We start from the raw sequence: 25,856 nt of genomic DNA on the forward strand, positions 1-25,856 counted from the left end.
ACAGCGTGCATTTGGAGAAGAAGAGGAAAGAAAGAAGGAAAAAATATTTATTGAGCACCCATGCTTGTTAGACACTGAAGAAGCCACTTTGTCTACTTACCTCACTGATTCCCATACAACCCTGTCTCCCAATTCTCTGGATGATAAAAAACCAGTTCAGATCCCTCGCCAAGGCCCTCACTCAGTAAGACAGAGCTGAGAATCCAACTCTTGTTTTTATTGTTGCTTTGTTTTAAAAAAATTTTATTACATGCATTTATCCATTGGGATACAGTGTGTACATGGAGGTCAGAGGACAATTTGTAGGAGCCACTTCTCCCCTTTACCTTGTGTGTCCTGGGGCTCAAAATCAGACCCTCAAGTTTGGCAGGAAGCTTCTCTACCCACTGAGCCACCTCTAAAGCCCTGTTTTGTCTTGTTTCAGTCAGAATTTTGTGTATCTTTTGAACTTACCAAGTAACCAATGATGAGCTTGAACTTCTGTTCCTTCTTCTACCTCCCCAGTGCTCCCAAGTGTACATTACAATGTTCTGAGGATGAGGATACAACCCGGGGAGGAAGTGGAAACTTATGGAGTCTTTGGTGTCAGGTGATGTTTTGCTGGGGCACACACATGAAGAAGTGTTTTTCTGAAGCGGACACAGGTGAAAGGATGTTCTGTTAAAGCGAGCACAAAGAAGGGCACATGACGAAGGATTCTTCACTAATGACATGCATGTATTGATCCGCCTTACATTGCATAGTTGAGCTCATTTTGTTGGGACTCCATAGAGAGCAATGCACCGAAAGACTTCTGATCGAATACTGGTGGCTTCTTGCTGCTTCTGCAGATTCAGGCTGACTGGCGAAGTGATGTCAGCCAACACAGACTCATGCAGTTTTGCTAAGGCAGACTCATGTGCTGAGGCAAGACCTGTGGAGAACACGAGATGTTTGGAGAGTGTATAAATAGGACTCACCAGTCTGTGAGAGGAGCTGGCTGGTACAGCTAGCTCTGCAATGCTTCTCAGTCTCATGTCTTTGCTGATCTTCACTTCATTGAGAGAGGCACAACCAAGAACTTCTGGTATCCCTGGTGCTGCTGGCTTCTCCTGCTGACTTCTGCTGATTCGACTGAGGCCTGGCTGTCTCTGCTAGGTCATGCCACCACTGCTGATTCCTGTTTGCTATCCCAACTCTACCAAACTGGACTGCTGGCATATTGGTGAAATATTTACGAATGGATCAAGCTGTTGCTGCTGACCTGTGAACTCGACTGCTGATTTCCTGACATCACAGGTAAGATTTGCTCCAAAGAACAACCTCTAAACAGGTCCATTTCCCCCATATCCTTTCCTTTCCACCACCTCTGGTGGGTGGTGGGCTAGAAGGGAGGCTGACACCACCGGATTTGACCTGCCTGTCTTCTGAGTGCCAGTTGCTTTAGTTGCTGCAGGAGGATGACTGCCATTAATTATAAGCAGCTTCGTTCTTTCATCCAGTGACCTTTGAACTCGTTCCAGTATAGCCACATTGTTGGATCCAGCATTTAAAAATTCCAATTCTATAAGATAAACGTTGAGTCTCCGCTACCTGCCCAGGTTGGCAGAATCATCGTGACAGGGATGGAATGGATAGCTTATGAGACAGTAAGGAAGGTCTAACAGGAAGCTCAGACAGGAGGTGGAGGTGACAAGTGGAGAAAGGGTCACTACCCTAGTTAAAGGGGCCAGGGAGGAAGGGCTTTTCTAGGCCATTCTAAGTCTAGTCCAGTTGACAACTGAGAGTAACTATCACAAACTTTAAAAAAAAATTGCATTTTTGTTTAGCAATTTGTTACAGTAACAATAGGAAACTAATAAATAAACCAATTTGGGGAAAGGGACAGCAAAAAGCATAACTGTGATTCTTTCCATTTCTTCTTCCTTGTGACACATAGTATAAAAGGAGAGGAAGCCAGGAGGCTCCTTGAGAGCCGAGGGAGAGGCTGAGGTGGTATGTACAAAATGGCTCCCGGGCACCAACAGATTTTCACTCCCCAGCAAACATTTGATTTCAGGGCACTGAGGGCTCTTGACTGTGACATAATTTTATCCAAATGTTTTCTTCTTGAACAGCCCATGATTGTAAAAGGTAACACCATTAACTCTCTCCTGGCATCTCATTAGGTTTGTAATGTGGCTGGGTGCAGCTGAAAGCCTGTTTTAGGAACAGTGAGCTGTTATGCTCTGAGCAGATGATTGTTTCCGGTACATCATACATACAGCGTCACACTGTTTCCACCTCTTAAATGATGCCATTGCTTGAGAGGGGAAATAAATACCTCACCTAGGAGTTAACTACTTAATGCCCTATTAAGCCTACACAAGCCCATTTTAAAAAGCTAAATGAGGATTGTTTACCTTAAGGATGGGCGTCATTTCCACTTCTGGTGTGTAATACAGAAGCCAATGTTGTCCTATAAAGGTTGGCATTTCAGCACCAGCTGAGCTAATACTGGCTTCATTAATCCTGGGAGCTTCTAATGTATTCTAAATAAGCCATGTAGTTTTATTTACAAGGGTTAGGGGAGTTCTGATAGCTGACATTTTTTTTTCTACTTTGTAACTTTGTAATGCGTTTATATACTTTATATATAAAGGTTTTATATAACAGGTTTTCACTTCAAATCCTTAGCTCTTAAAATGATAGACTGAAAGAGTCAAACTTTTGAAATACTAAGATTTCTATATAATGACTGTATTTATTTTGACAATGGTAGGGATTAAATTCGGGGTCACTGGGATGCTAGACAAGTACTCTACTACTGAGCTATCCCCAGCTCTTTAATAATGTTTTCTACAGGGGTTGGGGATTTAGCTCAGTGGTAGAGCGCTTGCCTAGCAAGCGCAAGGCTCTGGGTTCAGTCCCCAGCTCCGAAAAAAAAAAATAAAAAGAAAAAAAATAATGTTTTCTACAGCTTAACTGATTTTATTCTGTGTACATGCATGGTATGGGTGGGTACCCTATACCACAGCATTCGGATGAAGGTCAGAAAACAGCTTTAGGGCGGGGGAGTCTGTTCTCTCTTTCCACCATCTGGATCCTGGGAATCAAATTCAGGTGGCCAGGATTGGTAGTCGGCGCCTTTACCTGGGCTGTCCTATGGGCTTCAGTTAATCTTGTTTTAAAGCTAGTATTTATGAGACATTGTATGGCAAGCACTGCTCTAAATCGTATGCATGTGTTAAGTCTAAAATAGACACAGCCCAACCCCAGTGCTCTGCTTTTATTTGTTTATTATGTTCCCACTGTGTAGCTGGCTTAGGATGGCTCATGCTGGGGTAAGGGTGGACTTTGGTTCTGTGGGAATGGCTTCCATTCCTAGGTATGACTGATAGATAGATAGTACATGAAGTAAATGCATTTTCTCCTTTTATTCTTAGAGGAGTTGTGAGGAGTGGAGGAACCTCAAGAAAATGTATATAATTGACAAATATTCTAATGCTGTATCAGGCTCAGAAGTGGTACAGCCTCCCTGAGTCAGGCTCAGGGAATCGGTAAAGTCTTCTCTGGAGTCTGTGTGTGAATGTTGACAGAGTGCCCAGAGAATCATGGACGGATGGCAGTTTCCTCCTCCAGATGTTTCAGCCTGAAACTGCTCCACTACAGAAATTGCCAAGACTCGCTAGCCCTCCTCCTCGTGCTCCCATAAACACCATGGCATCCCAGGTTGCTCTGCAGTAGGTGTCACTCCATCAAAGCAAGCACAGCCTACCTGGTCCCAGCTTTCCTGTACACGTGTCTGTGTGTCTGTCCTTCATTCCTGTGTCACCCAGTCTGGTTTCCAGGAACCAAGCTGCGCAGGACTCAGCCAGCTGTCGCCACAATTTTACAAAGTATGAAAGTAAGAATCAGAGAGGTAAAACTAGAAAGACCTAATGCCTGTCAGTGGTGGCACATGCTTTTAATCCCCGAACTTGGGAAGCAGAGGCGAGAGGAGGCAGGAGGATCTCTGAGTTTGAGGTTTGAGGCCAGTTTGTTCTGCAGAGTGAGTTCCAGTACAGCTAGGGCTGCACTGAAAAAAGAAAGGAAGAGGGGGTTGGGGATCTAGCTCAGTGGTAGAGCGCTTGCCTAGCAAGCACAAGGCCCTGGGTTCGGTCCCCAGCTCCGAAAAAAAGAAAAAAAAAAAAAAAAAAAAAGAAAGGAAGGAAGGAAGGAAGGAAGGAAGGAAGGAAGGAAGAAGCATTAACAGCATGTAGGGGCGGTTCTGATGCTAAGGTCCTGTTCCTCCATTGGTTGTTGATCTGTCAGTAAAGCAAGCCATGGGCCAATTGCTGGGCAGAAGGTACAGGTAGGCCTTCCAGGTCCCTGAAGTAGAAGAGAGCTGCAAGGGAGGAGAGCAGAGCTTTGCCTTGCTTCTGATGGAGAAGGGTTGAAGAACCACGTAAGATCTCAAAACGGAGTCGCCACACAGCTGTTCATAGCAGGGCCTAGTTGGGACTAGCCACTAAAGTTCAGGGCAGATGGGAGGTGCAGAGTAGTAATAAGGGTGTGCTTTTCTGGGTGGCAGGAGGGCAAGTTGAAAAGGAACAATTGTGTGTGTGTTTTTTATCTGCTGGGTTGGGGCTGGTAGCATGACCACTTCCCTGAGCTAGGGTGGGGCAGCAAAAGCTACACGAAACAATAGCAGAATTCAGATCCTTGTCTGGAAGTCCCCAGAACCCATCTTCCTTCAACAGTGTTCTAGGCAGTTGTGATGTCATGACTAAGGAAGAGTCGATCTTTTAAAGTTGATGTATACACTAACTGAAGTCAAGACATTACCAGGATCCTTTACATTCCTGCAAGCAGGCAGTGCAGCCTCTCAGGCGGGAGGTCTCCTCTTGCACATACAGGAGTAGAAACTGTGGATAAAGAACCAAGACACCTTTCTATGGTTCCTCTGGAAAACAGGTGTGCATGTGGAAAAACAGACACCTAGTCAGATCAAGCTAGGCCAGGCAAGGATGAAGACAGTGCATGCCTTACACCCATTTCAAGACGTTAGAGTGGCTGTCTGTTTCCTAGTGCTATGCAAAAGACTCTTCCTTCCTTCCTTCCTTCCTTCCTTCCTTCCTTCCTTCCTTCCTTCCTTCCTTCTTTCCTTCCTTCCTCCCTCCCTCCCTTCCTTTCTTCTCCTCCTCTGCCTCATTCTTCTTTTTCTTTTTCTAGATGGCTCAAGCTGTCCAGAAAAAGGTTCACTTTCATTCAGACTCCATGTGCATGAGGATACAGCTTTAGGGCTGGAGAACTGGCTCAGGGGTTAAGAGCACTGGCTGCTCTTCCAGAGGACCAGATTCAATCAATTCCCAGCACTCAAATCGGGTGGATCACAACTGCCTGTAACTCTAATTCCAGGGAACCCAATGCCTTCTTCTGGCTTCCAAGGGCATTTTATGGAAGTACACATTCAGGAATACACACTCAGGTACACACACACACACACACACACACACACACACACACACACACAAACACCACCACCGCCAATAAATAATTTTTTATTTAAAAGATGCAGGGGCTGAAGGGATGGCTTAGTGGTTAATAGCACTGGCTGCTCTCCCAGAGGACCAGAGTTTCGTTTCCACTATCCATATAGTGGCTCACAATCATCTGTAAGTTCAGTTCCAAGGGATCCTTGTTCTGACCTCCACAGGCACCAGACACGCTTACAGTGCACAGACCCAAATCTAGAAGAAATGTCCCATACACATTAAACAAAGCAATAATGAAAATTAAAAAAAAAATAAGGTAGTTTCAGGCTGGTACATAGTGGGACACACCTTTATTCCCAGCACTCAGGAGGAGAGGCAGGCCATATCTCTGTTTGAGGCCAGCCCAGTCTACATAGGAAGTTCCAGGATGTCCAGGGTTACATAGTGAGACCCTGTTTTGAAAACAAAACAAAGATATAGCTTCATTACATCACTGAGACTTCTCTTTGATCTGGGAGGTATGCTGTGTCTGGAAAGTTTTCTCATTACTTTTTTTTAAATTTTATTTATTTATTTTATTTATATGAGTATACCGTAGCTGTCTACAGAGACACCCTGATCCCATTACAGATGGTTATGAACCACCATGTGGTTGCTGGGAATTGAACTCAGGACCCCTGAAAGAGCAGTCAGTGCTCTTAACCGCTGAGCCATCTCTCCAGCCCTTCTCATTCCTTTTTATATTTTTGTGCTAGTGTACGGCTGGAGATGTGGCTCAGTTGGTAATGTGCTGGCCTAGCGTGCACAAAGTCCTAGGTTTGATTCCTAGCTCCTGAAATCCCAGCACTCAGGAGCTGAAGGTGGGAGGATCAAAAAGTTCAAGGCATCCTCTGTTACACAGGGAGTTTGAGGACCACTGAGGACACGTGAAACCCTGTTCAAAACAATTTATAATTGTACTGTTCAAAAGTAAAGCTTAGTTGAGGACAAATGTGTTCAGCACCTAAGACAGAATATTCTAACAAAGCTGAGCCCACAGCACAGATAATCTTTTCCTAGGGTTGTTTGCTGTGTGGTTTCCCTCTCTTGTCCTTTGAGGTCATTTGCATATTGATTTGCATGATCATTGTACAAAACTAGAAAATAGCATGAGACTTGACCAAGGAGGTGTGGCCAAGGAGGTGTGGCCAAGAAGGTGTGGCCAAGGAGGCAGGTTCACTTCCCTCTTTTCTCCCTTGCTCTCCCAAGCATATGGCCTCTGCCTGTTGACTTTCTCTCCAAATTATTTCCTATGTACTGGACACAGGCTCTTGTTTAGTTTCTGCCCAAATCATTTCATATGTATTACACACACATTTGATTTCTCTCCTTGTTATTTCATCTATATTAAACACATCTACTTCTTTAAGCCTCACTACCATGCTATCAACCTGCCTGGTACTCAACGTTCTGTCCCACATGCATCCTTGTCACTGGTCACCTCGGCCCAGAACACCCTATCTCTTTGCTTAGCTGTCTTTGGATCTGTCAGCTCTCTCAGGTTCCAGCCTGAAATGCTCCCCTGTCAGGAACTCTTCCTTGCCTTACCAATCACAATAAACCTTTTCTCTCTAACATTGTTTTTCTCAGTAGTCTTTTTTTTTAAACCTATTCCACACAGCACTTACCAACATTCACAGTAATATACAATACCCTAAAAATCATGTATCATAATGGATGTTTGTAAGCTGATTATGGTATCAGGCACACAGCGGATATGGTAAGAGATCTGGGTTTGTTTCTTGGTTAAGATAGGTCCAATGTGCCCCAGGCTGACTCTGAAGTCACTATATAGCCCAGGATAATCTTGAACTCATGACTTTCTGTCTTCACCCCTTGAATATTGACACTACAGGTTCGTGCCACCTTGCTCCTTTTATGCTGGCCATCAAACATGGCCATATGCATGGAATAGCTTCATGCATGCTAGGTAAGCACTCCACCAACATGGCTAGCACATTTGTGCGTATTGAATGAATGCCTGATTTTTTTTTTTTTTTTGTCAGATGCGATTTTTATCCTATAGCCCTGACTGACCTGGAACTTGCTATGTAGAACTGGCTGGTTTCCTACTTGTGATCCCACCCTGCCCCATCTTTGCTTCCTGAGTGCTGGTGTTGTAGTCCTGTGTCCACCTCTTGGGCCTTTCCAAACTCAAGTCTCCAGGGTCAGGTAGAAAGTGCCTTTACCTGCCGAACCATCTTACTGGCTCAGGAGTTATTAGCATAAAACTTCCTAAAAATTGAGGGTGTTTAAAATCTTACTGTGAAGGCCAGGGAGATGGACCACTTGCTTTGCAAACGAGAAGACCTAAATTCAGATCCCCAGAACGTGTGCAAAAAGCCAAGTACAGTGGCTCACACCTCTGACCCCAGTGGTGGAGAGATGTTCTGGGCTAGTCACAGACTGTCTCAAACTAACGGAAGGTACCTGGGACCCATAGTGGAGGTTGTCCTGTAATTCTCAAACACACGCACCTGCACTCCCACACACGTCCCCTCCCACGAATGTGCACTTCATGCACACACACCACAGATTTAACATGAGAATTATTTTCAGAAAATCAATTGCTTTCCAAATATTCCCTGAGCATTGCCAACGTCCGTGGTGCAGATTAGACGGTCTATGGTGACAACGAGGCTATGCAGGCAGGAAAATTAGATTTAAAAAGAAAAAGTCAGTGAAGGAAAGGTGCTTTTCCAAATGCTGGTTTGCTCAGTTTCAAAGACAGTCTCTAGACAATCTGTAACAGCTGGGCACTACATTCATGCCCACTCATGGAAGAACGGTGGCCCTACGCCTGACTATAAATAATACATCCACCTGGCTCTCCAGGGAGGATTGGGTTGATCTGTTGTTCCACTGCAGTTTCCCTGTCACCCTACAATGACAAGATGAGGCTGGGCCATTACACAACGTGAGCTACGGTTACAGTTATAGACACTGCACTTGTGGGCAGCCCGCAGGGCTGAGATCCAGTTAGCTGATAGGATTACCAGCCCGGAATCCAATGCAGCCTGCACAGAGAAGGTCTGTATTGTGTTACCTCTGCAAATATTTTAATCTAGAAACAATGTAGAGTGGATACAAAAATCCTGGAATATCTGACGCCTGGGTGTGGCTTAGGACTTATTTTGAGCCAGCTGCTAGGTTTTGGTTTTTCTTTTTCCTCCTCATGGAGGATAAATAGAAATCCATAGCTAGAAATAGAGGCAGAGAACATAAAGGTTAGGAGTGAAACTGAGTGTTCTCTGACTGCTCTTACAACAAAGACAAAGAACTTAGATTGCATCAGAAGTTCCCTGTGAGTTTTCAGTGACCTCTTCCTTAGAGGGACATGGGAGAAGCCGCACACAATGTGAAAGGGTTAATTTTGTTCTGTCGTTCGAGTGCAACCAACTTTCCGGTGATTGAAAGAAGTAAAATGTGATTTCCAGTTAACGGCTGGCTCGTTTGCATTGCACGACTCTTCACTGTGTGGTGTCAGGACCCCAAGATGCAGGTGAGTTTCTCTTGCACCTGCCCTTGTCTCACCTCTTGGTGGTGACTGTCACATTGCCTCGGTGAGGACGGAGCAACATGTGACTTTGTGCAGAACAAAATGTTATAGCCTTCAAGACTCCATGCCAATACACTCTAAAGGCCAGAATGGGGAGGAGTGGGGAGGGATGGTTCCGTCACCGCCTCAGACACTCAGGTCTCGCTCAGGGTTGTTTCAGTCAGCACCGTTGATCCCAGAAGTGTAGGTTTATGCTCAAGTGGGGGAGAAAGGTGGCTGAGCTAACGGGTACCTGATGGGGTGTGAGTAGAGAAATGAGGGTAAGTAGACGTTATCCTGGCTCTCAGTTCCACAGCTGGCTCATAGGCACCTTCCCATCTACCTGGCTCGCAGAGGCCATATTTCTAGCCATAAAGGAGACTGAACAAGAGGATCACAAGCTCAGGATTGCTGTGGGCTGCAAAATGAGTCCTGGGCCAGGTGGCAACCTATTGAAACCCTGTCCCAAAAAAATAAACGAGGACTGGGGTTGACCTTTATCAGAAAAGTGCTGACTAAGTATGTACGAAGCCCCAGATTCCATCCCCAGCATAAATTTGGCGTGGTGAGGTACCCTTATAATCCCACAACTCAGGAAGTGTTGACATGATGTCCTGGCTAGTTTTATGTCAATTTGGGAAAAGCTAGAGTCATTTTGGAAGCGGGAACCTCAACTGAGAGAATGAGAGATTAAAGCCACTCTGTTGTCCTAGATGCTTTAAGAAAGCAAGCTGAACAAGGCGCGAGGAGCAGGCCAGCAAGCAGAGTTCCTCCATGGTCTCTGTAGTTTTGCTTCCAGGATCCTGCCTTGAGTTCCTTCCCCAACTTCTGGCGTTGGAGTGTGACTTGAGAATTGAAATATAAAATGAGTGCTTTCTTCCCCAAGTTGATTTAGGTCTTGGTGTTTTATCACAGCAATGGAAACTCTAAGACAGGAATTGGTACTAGGAGTGTAGTACTGCTGACAGGCCTGGCGATGTTTTGGTGAGGATTAAAGGAGGACTTTGGAACTTTGGGCTGGAGAAACCATCGGATGTCCTGAGAGCTTAATATGAACTTTCGTGGGAGCTTAGAAGACAAAGTTGAAGGCCAGGCATCTGTCAGAGGCTTGGCTTTCCACGTTCCAGAGGGAAATAGGTCTCTATCAGGGATTTTTTTAGTGGTATTTTGGACTAAGAATCTGTAGTTCTAGTGAGCTGGCTGAAGAACTGGCTGAGACTATGAGAGACTAGAACCACCAACACGAAACTTTGCTTTGCCGGGAGTTGATGCTGGTGAGTTGGGAGTGAGAAATTAGTGGTGATTAGGAGCAGGATCAGTATCACTGAGGAGTATAAACCTGGGGGTATTTTACTCAGAGTCATCACACAGAAGCTGTGGTCCAGAGGAGGCCAAGACTGCATCTCATGCTGGCAGCCAAGCTTGGCAATGTGTAAGTCACTGGGGAGAGTGGCTTTGAAGGTACGAAGGGGTCATGGAGAGCAACTGAGGCAGGGTCAGAGTTTCTGAAGAGAGTTCAGGAGAGGGTACTGGTTAAGGTGTAGCCAATTGCAGCAGAGTCTTAGTCCAGAGGACCATGAGTGGATCCCAGACAGCACCAACCTGCTTATACCCTTGAACTTTGGTTTTGCTTTGACTGTGACTATGCCTTGATTATTTTCTCTTGTATAAGAAACTGTTTAGGGCTGGAGAGATGGCTCAGTGGTTAAGAGCATTGACTGCTCTTTCAGGGGTCCTAAATTCAATTCCCAAGCATCCATATGGTGGCTCACAACCACCCTGGAATGTGAATCCAATGTTTTCTTCTGGTGTATCTGAAGACAGCTATAGTGTACTCACCTATATAAAATAAATATATCTTTAAAAAAGAAACTATTTAACCATCTGGACAGTGGTAACACAAGCTTTTAATCCCAGCACTAGGGAGGCAGAGGCAGGTAGATCTCTGAGTTTGAGGCCAGGCTGGTCTACGGAGTGCCAGGGCTGCACAGAGAAACCCTAGGGAGGGAAAGAGAAAAGAAGATGGGAAGGAGGAAGAAGAGGAAGACTAGAAGGAAACTATTTAACCAATTTCTTTAATATTATAGGGAGGTCATAGTTAGGAATTTGGAATTCTTAGAAGAATATGGATATTTCGGAACCTGGATATTTTAGAGAGGTTTGAACTTTGAAAAATATTTTGGATGTTTTAAAATACTGAATTTCTAAAGCATTTGAATGTTTAAAAACCATGGGATATTTAAAGTTTGGAATGTATTTTATATTGTATTATTGGTTAATATGACATCTTGGGACAAGGAAAGGCTATGGTTTACCAGTGATGCTTTTGTGTGTCAAGCTAACAAGGTGTCAGTTGAGCTGTCTAATTGTATGCCCTCTCAACACAGCGGGAATCATTTTGGAAGAGGGAGCCTGTTTAAAAAGGCCTCCGCCAGACTGGCCTGTGGGCCAACCCATGGTGTATTTTCTTGATGAATGATGGAGAGAGTCTAGATCACTAAGCAGTGCCACCCCTGGTAGTCCTGGGTGCTATAAAAAAAGCAGGCTGAACAAGTCATGAGAAGAAAGTCAGAACAGTATTCCTCCATGGCCTCGGTTTCAATTCCTGCCTCCAGTTTCCTGCCACCAGGTTCCTGCCCTGCCCTCTCTCAGTGATGGAGGAATGGGTGACCTCAGACCTGTAAGATGAAATAAACCCTTTCTTCGGCCATTTGGATGTTTTACCATAATAATAGAAACTCTAACAAAGACAAAGGAGAATCAGAAGTTCAAAGCCATTCTCAGCTCTGAAGGTTGTGGGGTAGCCTAGTGGTAGGATGCTTGTCTAACACACACGAGTCCCTTGCTTCAAACCCCAGGTACTAAAACAAAACAAAACAAAACCATGATGAGAACAGTCCTTCCACGATGTGGAGTTGTGCTATCATTAAACCCACCTAGTAAAGTAAAGAGAAGAAATACCGCCTACCAGCGGAAACAAGGCTGCCCAACCTTTACCGCCACACTAGGCGCTCCCCATCCCCAAGACTGGACAGCTCTTTGATTCCTCAGCATCCAGCTACTCCTGCCCTCATCTCCACAGGCAATGGAGTGGCCTTAGGTCAGCACTTCAGCATCCCGTTGGGATTGTATGGTGTCATCAGCCACACTGGGAAGAGCTGTTGGCATGGCGGGCATTTGCACCCCTCTGCTCAGGACTGGCTGGGCACTGGGGCCCCTCTGTTCTGCACAGTGACTATGAGCTGCAGCTGAGCACACAATGCTCTGGTCACCTGTGGGGACAGCTGTGTCGCCAAAAGTTCTGTTGGGTTCTGATCAGAATCTCTCAGAAGACACCTTCAGAGTCCAAGACTAAGCCGGGTGTTACCAGGAAGATGTTCCAGGCCTTTCCAGCAATCTGTAAGGGCTCATTGTGATGCTAAAGCTAAGGGCGTGGGGTGACTTTATTTCCTAGAAAAAGGCCTCACCATGTTTGGATGCACACGTGGGGACACAAATAGTTCTGAAGCTGGTTTTTTTTGTTGTTTTGTTTTTTATTTTTCTTTTCTTTTTCCCTGTGTGTAATGAGAGAATACCTTGGGCTTATCTTTGTGAGGTCTTCCCTTTGCTTTAGACAAAAGTGTGTGTGTGTGTGTGTGTGTGTGTGTGTGTGTGTGTGTGGTGGTGGTGGTCAGAGGACAACTTTCAGGAGGTTTTCTTTTTAATCCTCCTTCATGTGGTTCTCAAGGGTTGAACATGGGGCTTGGTGGCAAGCACCTTTATCTACTGAGCCATCTCCTCATCCCTTATCTTTCTTATTTGTTTGCAATCTATCTGTGTCTGTCTGTCTGTCTGTCTGTCTGTCTATCCATCTATCCATCTATCTATCTTTAGAGTCTAAGTATTCCTGGCTGGCCTGGAACTCACTGTATTGACCAATCTGGCCTCACAGAGATATGCATGCCTACCTCTGCCTCTCTGCCTCTCTTCCCCCTCTCAACTTTCTGCCCCTGCCCCTGCCCCTGCCCCTGCCCCCGCCCCCGCCCCCGCCCCCCGCCCCCGCCCCCGCCCCCTGCCCCTGCCCCTGCCCCTGCCCCTGCCCCTGCCGAGATTAAAGGCGTGCACCACCACACCTGCTGATCTTTTATTTATGTGCTGGCTGCACTCACTCCATGTCACATGCCTCATGTCCTGCCATCATCTAGAAGCCTGTGAGCTGAGCACTCTCATGCCTACTTTTTCAGAAGAGAACCAGACTCATAAAAGTTAGAGGTGGGGCTGGAGAGATGGCTCAGCGGTTAAGAGCACTGACTGTTCTTCCAGAGATCCTGAGTTCAAATCCCAGCAACCACATGGTGGCTCACGACCATCTGTAATGAGATCTGGTGCCCTCTTCTGGTGTGTCTGAAGACAGTGACAGTGTATTTATATATAATAAACAAATAATAAATCTTTTTTAAAAAAGTAAAATAGAAACCAAGCAGGAGGCTGAAGCAAAAGGACCACTTAAGCCCAGGAGTTTGAGGCCAGCTGGATATAGTGATGTCTTATCATAGAACAACAGAAAAGGTAGAGGAGGAGGAGGGAGGGGAGGACTGACTCTCCAGATGTCATGCGGTTAATAAGTGGAGGTGTAGGAACCAAATCCAGGGTGGACTACAGCTTTCTCACTGTGTCTTCATCTCTCCAGGGAAACTTTTCTTTCTACCCCTTCAACTTGGGTGTGAATAAGCCGGAACTCTGCTCACACAGGCCTGCCTTCTCCACTCTGTGGTAAGCATTTGTGTCTATAAACAACTTAAAGCAGTCCTGTGGCGATTTTCTCTTCCTCCCCTCTCCAGAGCAGTCTTCACTCTGTAAAGCCTGGCCTCTGTAACACTGGCATGCAGCTACGCCCAAGTTTGTGTTCCTCTTTCCTTGAGGAGCTTTTTCTTCAATTATTTTTCTTTGTCAAACGTATTTTTTAGCCTTTGAGGTTAACTAATACATTACAAGTTCTTAGACATAAAAATTTGGATGAAGAAGGACCTCAAAGATGTTCACCAAACCCCATCGACCAGATGGGCGGGGCCAGCAGTGATTATGGCCGTCCTGAGTGAGTAGAGCTCAGAACCTGGCTGAGGTAGCCCCAGTCATCCTACCTAAAAGCCAGGATGCTTTTATTACTTGTAAGGTGCTGCTCACCAACAAGAACTTCCTTCCGGGTCTGAGTAGAAGAGGGACGTTTGGCTGCAGCCTGTCTTCTACATATTCAAAAGACCTCCCCTGGCTCTATGTCAATCCTTCTGTGGCAGTGGTTTTCCTTCCTAATGCTGCGACCCTTTAATATAGTTTCCCATGTTGTGGTGATGCCAGACGATCCCTTTATTTTTGTTGCTACTGTAATTTGTCATAAGTGTAATTTTGCTACTGTTATGAATTGTAATGTCAATATCAGATATGCAATCCCCAAGGGGTTGTGATCCACAGGTTGAAAAGCACTGTTCTATGCTCATTTAAGAAATATAAGAGGAGGAGTTGGGGATTTAGCTCAGTGGTAGAGCGCTTTCCTAGCAAGCGCAAGGCCCTGGGTTCGGTCCCCAGCTGGGGTGGGGGGTGGGGGTGGGGGGTGGGGGTGGGGGGTGGGGTGGGGGATGTAAGAGGAAACCACTGGGAGATAGCAGGGGGTAGGGAGGAACACGGAGATACAGGAGAGGTGAAAAGAGCCGGGTGCAGAAAGACAAGTACTCCATCTCATTGATATGTACAACCTGGAAAGGCTGATCTGAGGCCGGGAGATGGCGCAGTCTCTTGCTGCATGGCATAAGAACCTGACTGCAAGATGTACGCATGCAAGAAGCCAGACATGCTCTAGTGTAGTACACTGCTAAGGAGACAGAGACAGGAGGGTTTCATTGGCCAGCCTGTCCAGTCAAATTGTAAGCACCAGGTTCCGTGAGAGACCCTGTCTCAAAAAACAAGATTGAAAGTAAGGAAGACTCCCGATGTTGACCTATGGCCTTTACGTGAATATGCACATGCATACATGTACAAGAATTACCACACACAAACATATACTCATGCAGCAGACAGACAGACAGACAGACAGACACACACACACACACACACACACACACACACACACACGTGCGCGCTAGCTGAGCTTATTGAAGCAAAGAGCAAAACAATGGTTGGCAGAATTATTACAGGGACCAGGAGGACCCGTCAATGGCTAGAAAGATAGGCTCAGAAGAATACATCCTGGTATTACTGACATTCTATTGCACAATGAGGTACTTAACAGTGATAAATATTTCAAAGTAGCTAAAAGAGAAGATTTTCTAATATTTTACTTAAAAAAAATCCAAGTTCAGGTGATAAATAAGTCACACTTAGGCCAAGCATGGGGTGCACACCTTTAATCCTACCACCTGGGAGGCAGAAGCCGGCAGATCTCTGAGTTCGAGGCCAACCTATTTAACACAGTGAGTCGGAATTATACAGTGAGACCCTGTAGTCTTTTAATGGCATTATTTTATATACATATAATAAAACACCACATTGTGTGCCACAGACATCTACAATTATGTGTCAATTAGAAAATAAAATGCCAATTTACAAAAGGCAACAGAATAGAAAACTTGGCGTGGCCATGTCTGAGCTGAACTACCCTCCAGCATTGTGTGACTCAGATGCTAGGAAGGCGTGGAAGAAAAAAATTCCACATTTGATCTTCACTAAAAGGACTGAGAAGTGATGAGAACAAATGCCAAGCACTATCGCTCTCTCTGGGGAGAGATAAAGATGTGGTCATTAATGCAGGCCACGCCTCCTTAGACTTAGTGGATAAAAACGACTACGCTTCCATCACTCCCTTCCTCGACAGTATTTCGGATGACTTATTCTTCGGCTGAGCTTTGAGGCTTGCAACTGAATGACTCTAAGTGAAAAACATCTGCTCTGTTCCTCGGAAGAAACCAGACTAGGCACCGCTTCCTACATGATTCTGACATGTTTACTAATGAGGCTGTTTTCTCTTCTTACAGCATAGAACACACAGTGCAGACATTCAATGAAAACCAGACAACATATTTTGAGCTTTAAGAATGCCAAGGCCAGACAGCGGAGGACCACAGATATCAGCCCATACCATCATGGACGAAGCTGACTTTTCGGAAGATATGACTTATAAACAGCAGGAGGACTTGCCTTATGATGGGGACTTCTCTCAGATGAAGATATGCACTTCTTACAACTTTACCTTAACAAATGACACCTTTCCTATCTCACTGGCAGGAGAAGACCCTCAGGAAGCAGAAGCGGTTGTTCCCCGTGAGGCGGGCCAGAGCACAGCTCTGCCCCAGACTTGGGATAAGATGACTATTGCCAGCAACAGGCCTGATAACGATAAACAGTGCGCCTTGGCTCCTCCTGTTCCAGCCAATAGAGAAGATACCTCCAAGCCCCACGTCTCAGACACTTTACTCCATCATCTCTCCAGACAGCAATTCTTCAGGGGTCAAGGCGCTGGCTCTGAAACTCTCCCAGAGCCCTTGAATGCTGAGGGTCTTGGTGACTCAGATGCTCTTACAAATATCATTTCGCGTTATGCAAAAAATTATTACCCCAGAGAACAAACCCCAGAAGTCACTGGCCAGCCCAGTCCACAAAATGGTGCGTCAAATAGCAGCAAACCCTGTTGCTCCCCTGGCAAAGAGGGAGAAAATACCTCTCCCTTAGAAACGCCAGTGACTGCTGCGAAGAGCAGCCATCAGGAAGATCCGAGCCTTCTAACCGGAACTAAAGGTCCAGGTGATAAATACAAAAGCTTCCTGAGGCAGACGCCCCAGAGACAGCTGGCTCACAAAGCTAGTTTAGGCAACGGGTTCAGATACAGCCAGGCTCAAGTGCACTACCAGTTTCCAGATGTTTCTAAGGTTGCTCCCGAAGTGAAGATCCCTCGGAACATTGTAACTAATAAACCACTCACAATAGCTAACCGAGGCAGCTGTTCTCTTAGGTTGAGAAATAAATCAACAGTTGTGCAAGATAATTCAGGAACCCTGTCTGGGTCAAATCGTGTTGAAAAACAACCAGAGCAAAAACGGAAATTTACTGAACCTTTGCAACAAATACAGGTAAATGAGAATGGTCCCCCTCAATACTAACCCAGGGTGGTCATCCCAGGGTGGGCTTGTAGCTGGAGCTTCATGTAGTTCTGAGGTGCAGGCCCCTGGGTTATCCTGGGTAAGTGAACCAACCACTCAGATGCTTGGCGATGACCTCATGAAAAGAATCAGAGGCTCAGAAAAATATAGAGGAGGATACAACCCCAAAGGCCTCAAAATTCTCCCAATAGCCTTCTTTCTTCTTTGTTTTTTATTATTCTAAGTTTTGGTTTGGGTTTTTATCGGTGGTGGTTTTGTTTTTGTTTTTGTTTTTTTGAGACAGAGTTCCTTTGTGTAGTCCAGGCTGACCTGGAACTCAAGTTTTTTGGTTTTTTTTTTTTTTTTTTTTTTTTTGAGCTGAGGACTGAACCCAGGGCCTTGCGCTTGCTACCTTGCTACCACTGAGCTAAATCCCCAACCCCGACCTGGAACTCAAAATGTACAACCAGGCTGGCCTTGAACCCACAGAGATTCTCTTGCCTCTACTTCTCAAGTGCTGGGATTAAAGGGATGTGCCACCATGTCCAGTCTCCAATATATTTCTTAACTTGATCTAGAATTTTTTTAATTTTTATTTACTTTTATTGAGAGTTACACACACACACATATAATAGAGTCTACCCCATTTCCTTTTTTAGCTCCTCCCGTTTCCTCCACTAATTTCCCCGCCAACTCCTATCTGCTCTTTTTTAATGTTAATCTTTATTATTTTACTTTATGTGGGGAGGTGTTTGCTGCACATATGTGTACCACATGCATATCTGGTGCCTGCAGAGGGCATTAGGTCCTCTGGAACTGGAGTTACAGATGGTTGTAAGCCATGATGTGGGTACAGAGAATTGAACCCAGATCCTCCGGAAGAGCAGCCAGTGCTCTTGACCATCAAGCCATCTCTCCAGCCCTTATCTAGACTTCTAAACTCAGTCTTTCCCTAAGAGTCTTCTTCAAGTGCCTGGCTCTCTCAGACTCAAGTTCTCCAGATTCCTCCTTCACAGGGGACACCCGTGTTTTGTTTGCTCTTTTAAAAAAATTAATCTCATGTAGCCCAGGTTGGCTTTGAACCTCTGATCTTCCCAACTTAACCTCCCAAAATTGGGACTACAGGCATGCACCAGCACATGTGTCTTAGAGCAGCCTAATCTGATTGATCAAAGAATATTCATTTACCCAGCTTCATTCAAATCTCCCTCAGGCCACATAACTCATCAGAACCACCAACTCAAAGCCTTCACTTATCAGCTACTACTTCATCATCATCACCACCACCACCATCATCACTATGCCCATCCCACATATGCCCACTCACACATGCCCACCCCCACATATGCCCTCTAATTTCCCTTTCTTCCCACTCTCCCTTCCCATTAGTCCCCCCTTTCCCTAGATCACCCCACTTCTACTTTCTGTGATCTGCATTATATGACATTACATATTTGTATAAAATCTGGAGAAAACGTGATAGTTGTCTTTCTGAGGCTGAGTTTGCTTCATGTGATTATCTCTAGTTCTACCCATACTGCAAGTGATATAACTTAATCCTTCTTCATGGCCAAAAAATCCATTATATATGTAATCCATGCTTTCTTTATCCATTTCTGTTGTTGGACACTGTATTAGAGTTTCTGAGAAGAGACCCCATGACCATGGAAACTCTTATTGAAGAGAACATTTCATTGGGGCTGGCATACGTCCAGAGGTTTAGTCCATCATCATCATGGTGGGGAGCATGGCAGCGGACAGGCAGGCATGGCTATGGAGGAGAGTTCTACATCTTGATCTGCAGGCAGTAGGAAGAGAATAGGACACACTCCCTTCAGCAAGGCCACACCCACTCCAGCAAGGCCACACCCACTCCAGCAAGGCCACACCCACTCCAGCAAGGCCACACCTCCCAACAGTGCCCCTCCCTATGTACCCTTCTGGGCCATTCAAACCATCACAGACACCTAGGCTAGTTCTGTAACTTAGCTATTGTTAACAACATTGCAATAAACTCTGATGTGCAAGTACCTCTGTGAGCCACTGACTTGGAGTTTTGGGGTGAACATTCGGGCTTGTATAGGGGTTCTATTTTCAGATCATCTTAGCCTGCTTTGAGTCTTCTGCCAGATCTGTAAATTCTGAAGAACCTTATCTTCAGTTTTCCCATTGCTACCTCCCAGAGCCTGGCCGTGTGATCCACACATATCATTCCCTCAGTTATTCACACCCAATGAAATAAAACTAAACCCTTTGCTACCACAATTCAAACAGTATGTTAGCACCCATTTAGGATGACATTTCTTCATGGCTGATCTACACTATTTCTCCCTTTTGTTTTCCTGTCTTCTCATCTACACCTAACTCCTCTTCCTGTTGAGGTTCTGGATCTCATTGATTACTTAAGATTCAATAGTTGTATAAATTCATCTTTAAAAAAAGCACAGGAAAAAGTTTAATTCTTTGTTACTTAACTGAATGGCCTTCCTCTTAAACCTTGTGTTATGGTCATTCTGGGTGGAATATCACTGTCTGGAGTGTTTCTATTTCTACTCTCATCTACAACATCCTTCCAGTCCAACTGAACACACTGAGGATTTGAGCAGATTCCCAATGCTACCCAGCACAACACACACACACACACACACACACACACACACACACACACACACACACACACACGGAAACAGCAGACTACCTGGCCTGACTGGGCTGTTTTCTGTCTTAGAGAATTTCTTATAAGAGAGTGTTCATGCATAGCCAGTTCTTGGTGGCCCATGGTTTTGTGAGAGCAAAGCAGATGTCCATGCATGTTTCCCTAGCAATGCTTGAATTTGTCAAGGAGCCTCAGGCCAGGCTTCTGCTCCCCACCCCACACCAAAGTCCTATGAGACTAAATTGGAGAACTGGATCCAATAGGTTTCTTATCTTTCTATACTGGAGATATCCATCTTGGTCAGAGTCGATTTTGAACATGGTCAATTGTCTCTCTGGTGGGTATGTTTCTCAGCTGGGAGTCGAGAACAGTAAGACCCTAAAAAGGGAATCAATCAATCAGGAGTTTAACTCTGTCCAGTAGCAGCAGGAGCCACCACCATCTCAACACATTTAGCACTTAATGCATGTGGTATTATTCCGTAGGTCTGGCTGCCATGTCTGGATTAAGTAGAGCACCAGCAACAGAGCTGTGCCAAGGTTGACAATGGCCCTTGCTCTTGTGGACCATATTATGTCTAGGAGACATGTTGGAGTAGTCTCCACGTAGCAGGAAACACAATCATAATGTCAGCTGGATGGCTACCCCAATCATCCATGACAGCAGCCCTATAAGATACACTACCATCCCCCACCTTACCACCAAGACATTTGAGGCTCACAGTGATGAGCCATTTCCTGTGTCAGCCACTCATCGTGTCACGGTGACGTTCACACGGCAATCACAGCTTGGAGCAGAGCACTGTGCTGCCGCCCCAGTGACCAGGACACAAGGCATTGTGAACACTGTGGCTGATTCGTCTCAAAACCAATGTCTCCTTACTCTTTAATTTTGCAGGTGCAGCCTGCCACACACACCTGCCAAGAACCTCTCACAGGTAGTATCTTAAAACTATTTTTATTCAGAGAAGCATTTTGAAAAACTTTAAGGAAAAAAAAAATCCAGATGGCGCTGATTGTCACAGACTCCTATTTGTAACATTTAGTAAAACTGAGGAGAGAAGAAATGAGTGGGAGCCAAACTTAACCTTTTTGTTCGTAGGACTGGAACCTGAGAAAGGGTGCTTGGATTTGACACCGACACCTCGAAAAGATCCTTTCTCGAATTCTTACATATTTCAAAAGATCTCCCAAGGAAAACAGATGTGCCAGAAACTGGAAGAACAGACTGAGCAACTGAAGAATAAGGTAATCCTTACTAAGAATATATTAGAGGGGGCTGGAGAGATGGCTCAGTGGTTAAGAGCACTGACCGCTCTTCCAGAGGTCCTGAGTTCAAATCCCAGCAACGACATGGTGGCTCACAACCATCTGTAATGGGATCTGATGCCCTCTTCTGGTGTGTCTGAAGACAGTTACAGAGTACTCGTATATATAAAATAAAATAAATGTTAAAAAAAAAGAGTGTATTGAGAGAGAGAGCCAGACAGAAGGTCGAGGACAGCTTGAAGGAGCTGATTCAGACTCAGGTCGTCAAGCTTAGCTGAAAGTTACCTTTGCTCACTGAACTGTCTCACTAGGTCCAAACTTGTTTCAAGTTTGTCAGTAGCGTTAGAAACATCAACAAACAACAAACAGGAGAGGCTGTTCTGTGAATGAAATGTTGCATTTTTTTTTTAACTGCAGGTACAAGAATTTTCCAAAAGAATAAAACAGGACTCTCTCTGCTGTTTGCGAGACATAAGGCTGGTAATGAACTTAATCTGGCTTTTTAAATCTTTATTTGGAAATTCCAGTGGGAAAATGCACACCCATGAATAGTCTGCCCAGTGGTAGAGGAGGAAACGGAGAAGGAAAATTAAAACCATCTTGGTTTCTGGAGCTACACGGTTTAGAGTTCTGCTTCTAGATGGATTTATCCTTCTTTTCTTCCCAAGGAAGCTATTTCTTACCTCACCAGTCATTGTATAATAAACCCCAGACCATGAAATGTTCCAGAAAATAACATTAAAGCCGCTGTAAATGGTGAATCTGTCCATAGCGGAGGGGCCCAGGTAGATTTCAACTGTAAAAGTTGCTGGTATCTGGCAGCTCGAGACCTAAGACTCTGGAAATGCTTAACAATGAAACTCAGTGCACAGCTTTCAGACCCTAACCTTTACCACACTCTCACACCCTCGATTGTTATCACAGCCCATTGGATGACTAATTCGTGTTGTCACCAGAACAGCTGTGCTCTCATAGGAGACAGAGATGGAGCAAGGGGGGGCAAAGGTGGAATCCGGGCAAAACAAACAAGCTGAAGATGCGGAAGACGGAGTTCAGGTCAAAGGGTCAGCACTGGGAACAGCCAGAAGACCCAGTGAAGGCTTGAGCAAGATTCAGGGCAAACTGTGTGCAGAGTCCCCACACTACGGGCCAAACCCAGTGATTATTCACTCATCGCATTAATTAACCGATCCATCCTCCATTTGCTCACCACCTTGATTAATTGTTCTGTTCATCCAGAAAACACTTATCAAGCATTTTTAATGCCTGGCCCTGGCACCAGAGATTTGGGGAAACACCTCCTTCGCGAGTGTCTTTTATTCTACTAGGAACAGATTGGTGAACAGCTCATTAATCTGCAGCTTCAGGGATGTGAGAGCTGATGCACGGACAGCAGGAGTTCATCCTTTGCCATTGAGGGGAGACACTGGATGGAGAGTCCTACAGGAGAAACAGCGTGCTGGCAGGATAGGGAACAAGAATCTTCCAGGCCAGAAAGGAACAGCACATGAAACAGCACAAAGGCTGTATACAGCTAGTGTGAGGACACACCAGGCATAGGGCTCACAGTGCACATGGAGACCAGAGGAACAGGCAGGGGCCATGTCACGAAAGGAGCTTGGATTTCATCCTGAGTTTGATGGTGGAGCAACAAAAATTGAAGCCAAGGGGTAGCAAGTGCCATGGGGCTGAGACTGTAGGCAAGGACTGATAAGAAGCAACACTAGGCAAGTTGTAAGGGTCTGGAGGATGGACGGGGGTGATAGACTTAAAGGAATGGAATCAAGAAAATGAGGAGGTGTGGATAGGTAGACAGTCCTGGTTTGGAAAACTGAAGTCAGAAATCAAAGTGGAGAATCCAGTTCAGAAAGGGCATGGAAAGCAGGAAGAGGCCGGGCATCAAGGATAGCCTAGGACATTGAGTTTGAGGTCCCCTTGAGGACCGGCAAATGAGGAGATCTAGCTTCAGGAAGTCAGAGCAGTGTCCTGACCTTGGGCAGCATTTGGGTCAGAACTGACACTTAGGCAGAGCTGTGGGTTGAAGTTCTGGTGTGGGTGAGACACCCCAGCCAGTCTCAGGGCAATACATGGAGAGAGTCAAGGAAGGAGTCCCAGTCAACAGGAAAACAGAAACCCACAAAGGGGACTGAAGTGGAAGGACTCCAAGGGCCAAGCAGGGCTGAAGGAATGGAGCTGTTGAAGTCAGGGGAAAAAAAGTTTTGAGAAGCAGGAAATGGGTAACACAGCATCACATGCTCAAGAAAAGACAGGAACATACAGATGGGTTCAGCAGCGAGATATCCTAAGGGCCCTCGCCAATCTTGAAAACCAGAACTAGAAGCCAGAGCGCAGGAGCCACAGAGTAAATGATTGACAAGGGGCAGGGTGCAAATGGACAAAGCAGACTTTTAAAGGGCTCAGCAAAGCGGAACTGGTCTGAGTCGAGGGCTTTCAGGGGCCACAGTTCGAGACGCTTCTTTCTTATCGTACAGGCTAGATGGCCTTTTAGACTGATAAGTGTCAGTCAGTTTGTGGTCTGAGAGTTACAGGCCCACAGCATTCAGTGTTGGAAGGAGAGCTAGATGCAGCTAAAACCAACCTTCTTAGTACCACACAGTGGAAGACATTCAGACTTTAAATATATAAAGTCCTTCACCTCGGTGCTGTTACAGAATTGAATGAGATAAACCCTGTCTTCTGAAATGTGGTTTAGATACCTAGAGCCCTTTGACCTTCCAGACTGGGTCCTCTGTGCCTCTGTGTGTGTGTGTGTGTGTGTGTGTGTGTGTGTGTGTGTGTGTGTATGCTAATGGTTAGCTTAGAACCCATTGTATTGATCAGTCTGCGCTTGAACTTAAAATGATTCTCCTGTCTCTGCCTCCATGTATGGAGCACCACCATGCCTGCTTTCTCGTTTTCTCACCCTCTTTATTTTGACCACCTCATCTTCTCTCCTAGCTTTCACTGCCATTTTCCTGCCTCCCGCTCCCAACGGCTAGCCCTTACTTTTTACCTGTGGCTCTCGGTGTCTGGTTCTTCTTCTCTTGGACATTCATGCTCACCGAGAACTCTACCTTGCCCCTCGTTGAGAGAGAGCTTCTTCACCCCCTGGCCTGAAGGAGGAGCTGCAGCTGCAGGAGTAGCTGAGGACTCCTGTGACTTTCAGTAGAAGGATGTAGCCAATGTGTGATGGCACACGGATGGGACAATCAGAGAAGTCAGGACTCTCCCCAGCTCCTCTCTCCTGCTGCTATCTTCTATTGACAAAAACCAACCGAAGCCAGAGTAGAAGGCTCCTGATAGTGTAATGGAGCCAGGGCCGGCCTCCTGCAGAGAAAGACAGAGGGCAGCTATAGGGAGAAAATGGAAAACACTCACCAGGTCAGCCACATGTATATCTAATCGTCCGTAAGTTTCCAGAGCCATGTTTGTTCATTTTTAGTATTGTTTTTTTAAAGATAAGGCTGACTTTGAACTCACAGAGATCCTTCTGCCTCTGCCTCCAAAGTTCTGGGATTAAAGGTGTGTGACACAATGCCTAGTGACTTCTATATCATTAGGAATTTGCAGTAGCAGCAGCTACGATCTATTGAGGGTACACAGTTAGTACTGACTTGAGGTAGCTTGACTTTTAAGTTTTCAACTTTCCACGATGCAAATGGGATAGCCATTCAGTAGACGGCTTAGACTCCGGGTGAGGGACCCATAGATCCTGACAAAAGTTAAACAATGGCCTTCGTTGCCACAGTAGATACTTGGATTCACACTCACGTGAACTTTCCATTTTAAAGGAGTCTTTCTCTTCTCTCTTCACTCCACATGATTTTAAAGCTCACTGCAGAACTCCAGGCTGGGTTTGCTTTCTTTAACCTCCTGGTACGAATTAAAGGAATCCATTGAGTAGGTTTAATATGTGTCAAGTCCAGCTCTTTCCACTCACAACATTTTAACAGGAAATCTCAGTGCCAAAATATTTTAACAATTCTTGTTTGGAAACAGCATCCTGAGGTAATTTTTTCCCTGAGGCCTCATTTCAGTTTTTAGAAAAATAAATGAATGCTGTCTACCTTAGGTCAATATTACGTAATTAGCCAGTAGCAATTAGTTTAGTGTTGGTTTTCCCCCCAGAGGCTCTTTTTCTATATATAAGAGAGTAAGCATATTTGTTTTTCAAGGAATCACTCATTTTGGCAGCCATTTTCAAGACAGGCCTCCGTCCACATTGAGACCAAAGTTATACAATGTTTATTTATATCCTAGCTACAACCACACTGTGTCTGGCATGAATATAAATCAAAAGAGTTTGAACTGCAATTATATCCCATATACGGGAGAAGCGCTCTCGCTGGGCTAAGGGAGGGACCAAGTCTCTCCCCACACTTACTTGAAGCCACATCAGGACAAACAAGGGCCGATAGCTCAAGAGGAGCTCTCAGTCTTCTGTGAGCTAACAGGGCAAGGAGTGGCAGCCTATGAAACTTCAGGGTCTTGCAGAGTACAGAATCATCTAGGATCCACCCAATGGCTAATGTGGATGATGTGTCTCTGCAAGGACAAGAAATCGGCAAACCTGTTGAGTAATCCCTTGCTTCTTCAGCCATGCACCTTTATTAAAACCACATTACTGTTGAAGCCAGGTGTGGTGTTGTTGCACACCTGCAATCTCAGCACCCAGGAGAGGGAGATGGGATCCAGAGTTCAAAGCCAGCTTTAGCTACATAGTGAGTTCAAGGTCAGGCTGGGCTACATAAGATCCCATCTCAAAGTCAAAATGGAGCAGCTACAGTTGCATGCACCAATCACCCTGCATTTGGG

At 45.4% G+C, this 25,856-nt stretch overlaps 1 protein-coding gene across 7 annotated transcripts in view; it reads left to right on the forward strand.

The window, feature by feature from the left end:
* Nucleotides 1-4,301: 4,301 nt before the first annotated feature.
* Aknad1 (AKNA domain containing 1) overlaps nt 4,302-25,856 on the forward strand; it is a 46,327-nt gene continuing 24,772 nt past the window's right edge. For 2 of the 7 annotated variants that reach the window (NR_073134.1, NM_001044303.2), the window contains 6 exon segments: nt 12,352-12,411; nt 13,682-13,764; nt 16,017-17,108; nt 20,671-20,710; nt 20,875-21,020; nt 21,459-21,521. Coding sequence is in view for 5 of the 7 variants with exons in the window: in NM_001044303.2 (NP_001037768.2) it covers nt 16,125-17,108; nt 20,671-20,710; nt 20,875-21,020; nt 21,459-21,521 (1,233 nt within the window). In the remaining 2 variants the exon portion in view is untranslated. 7 annotated transcript variants of the gene reach the window in all.

This window comes from Rattus norvegicus, chromosome 2 (assembly GCF_021556685.1).
Source record: "Rattus norvegicus strain SHRSP/BbbUtx chromosome 2, alternate assembly SHRSP_T2T, whole genome shotgun sequence".
Lineage (NCBI taxonomy): Eukaryota > Metazoa > Chordata > Mammalia > Rodentia > Muridae > Rattus > Rattus norvegicus.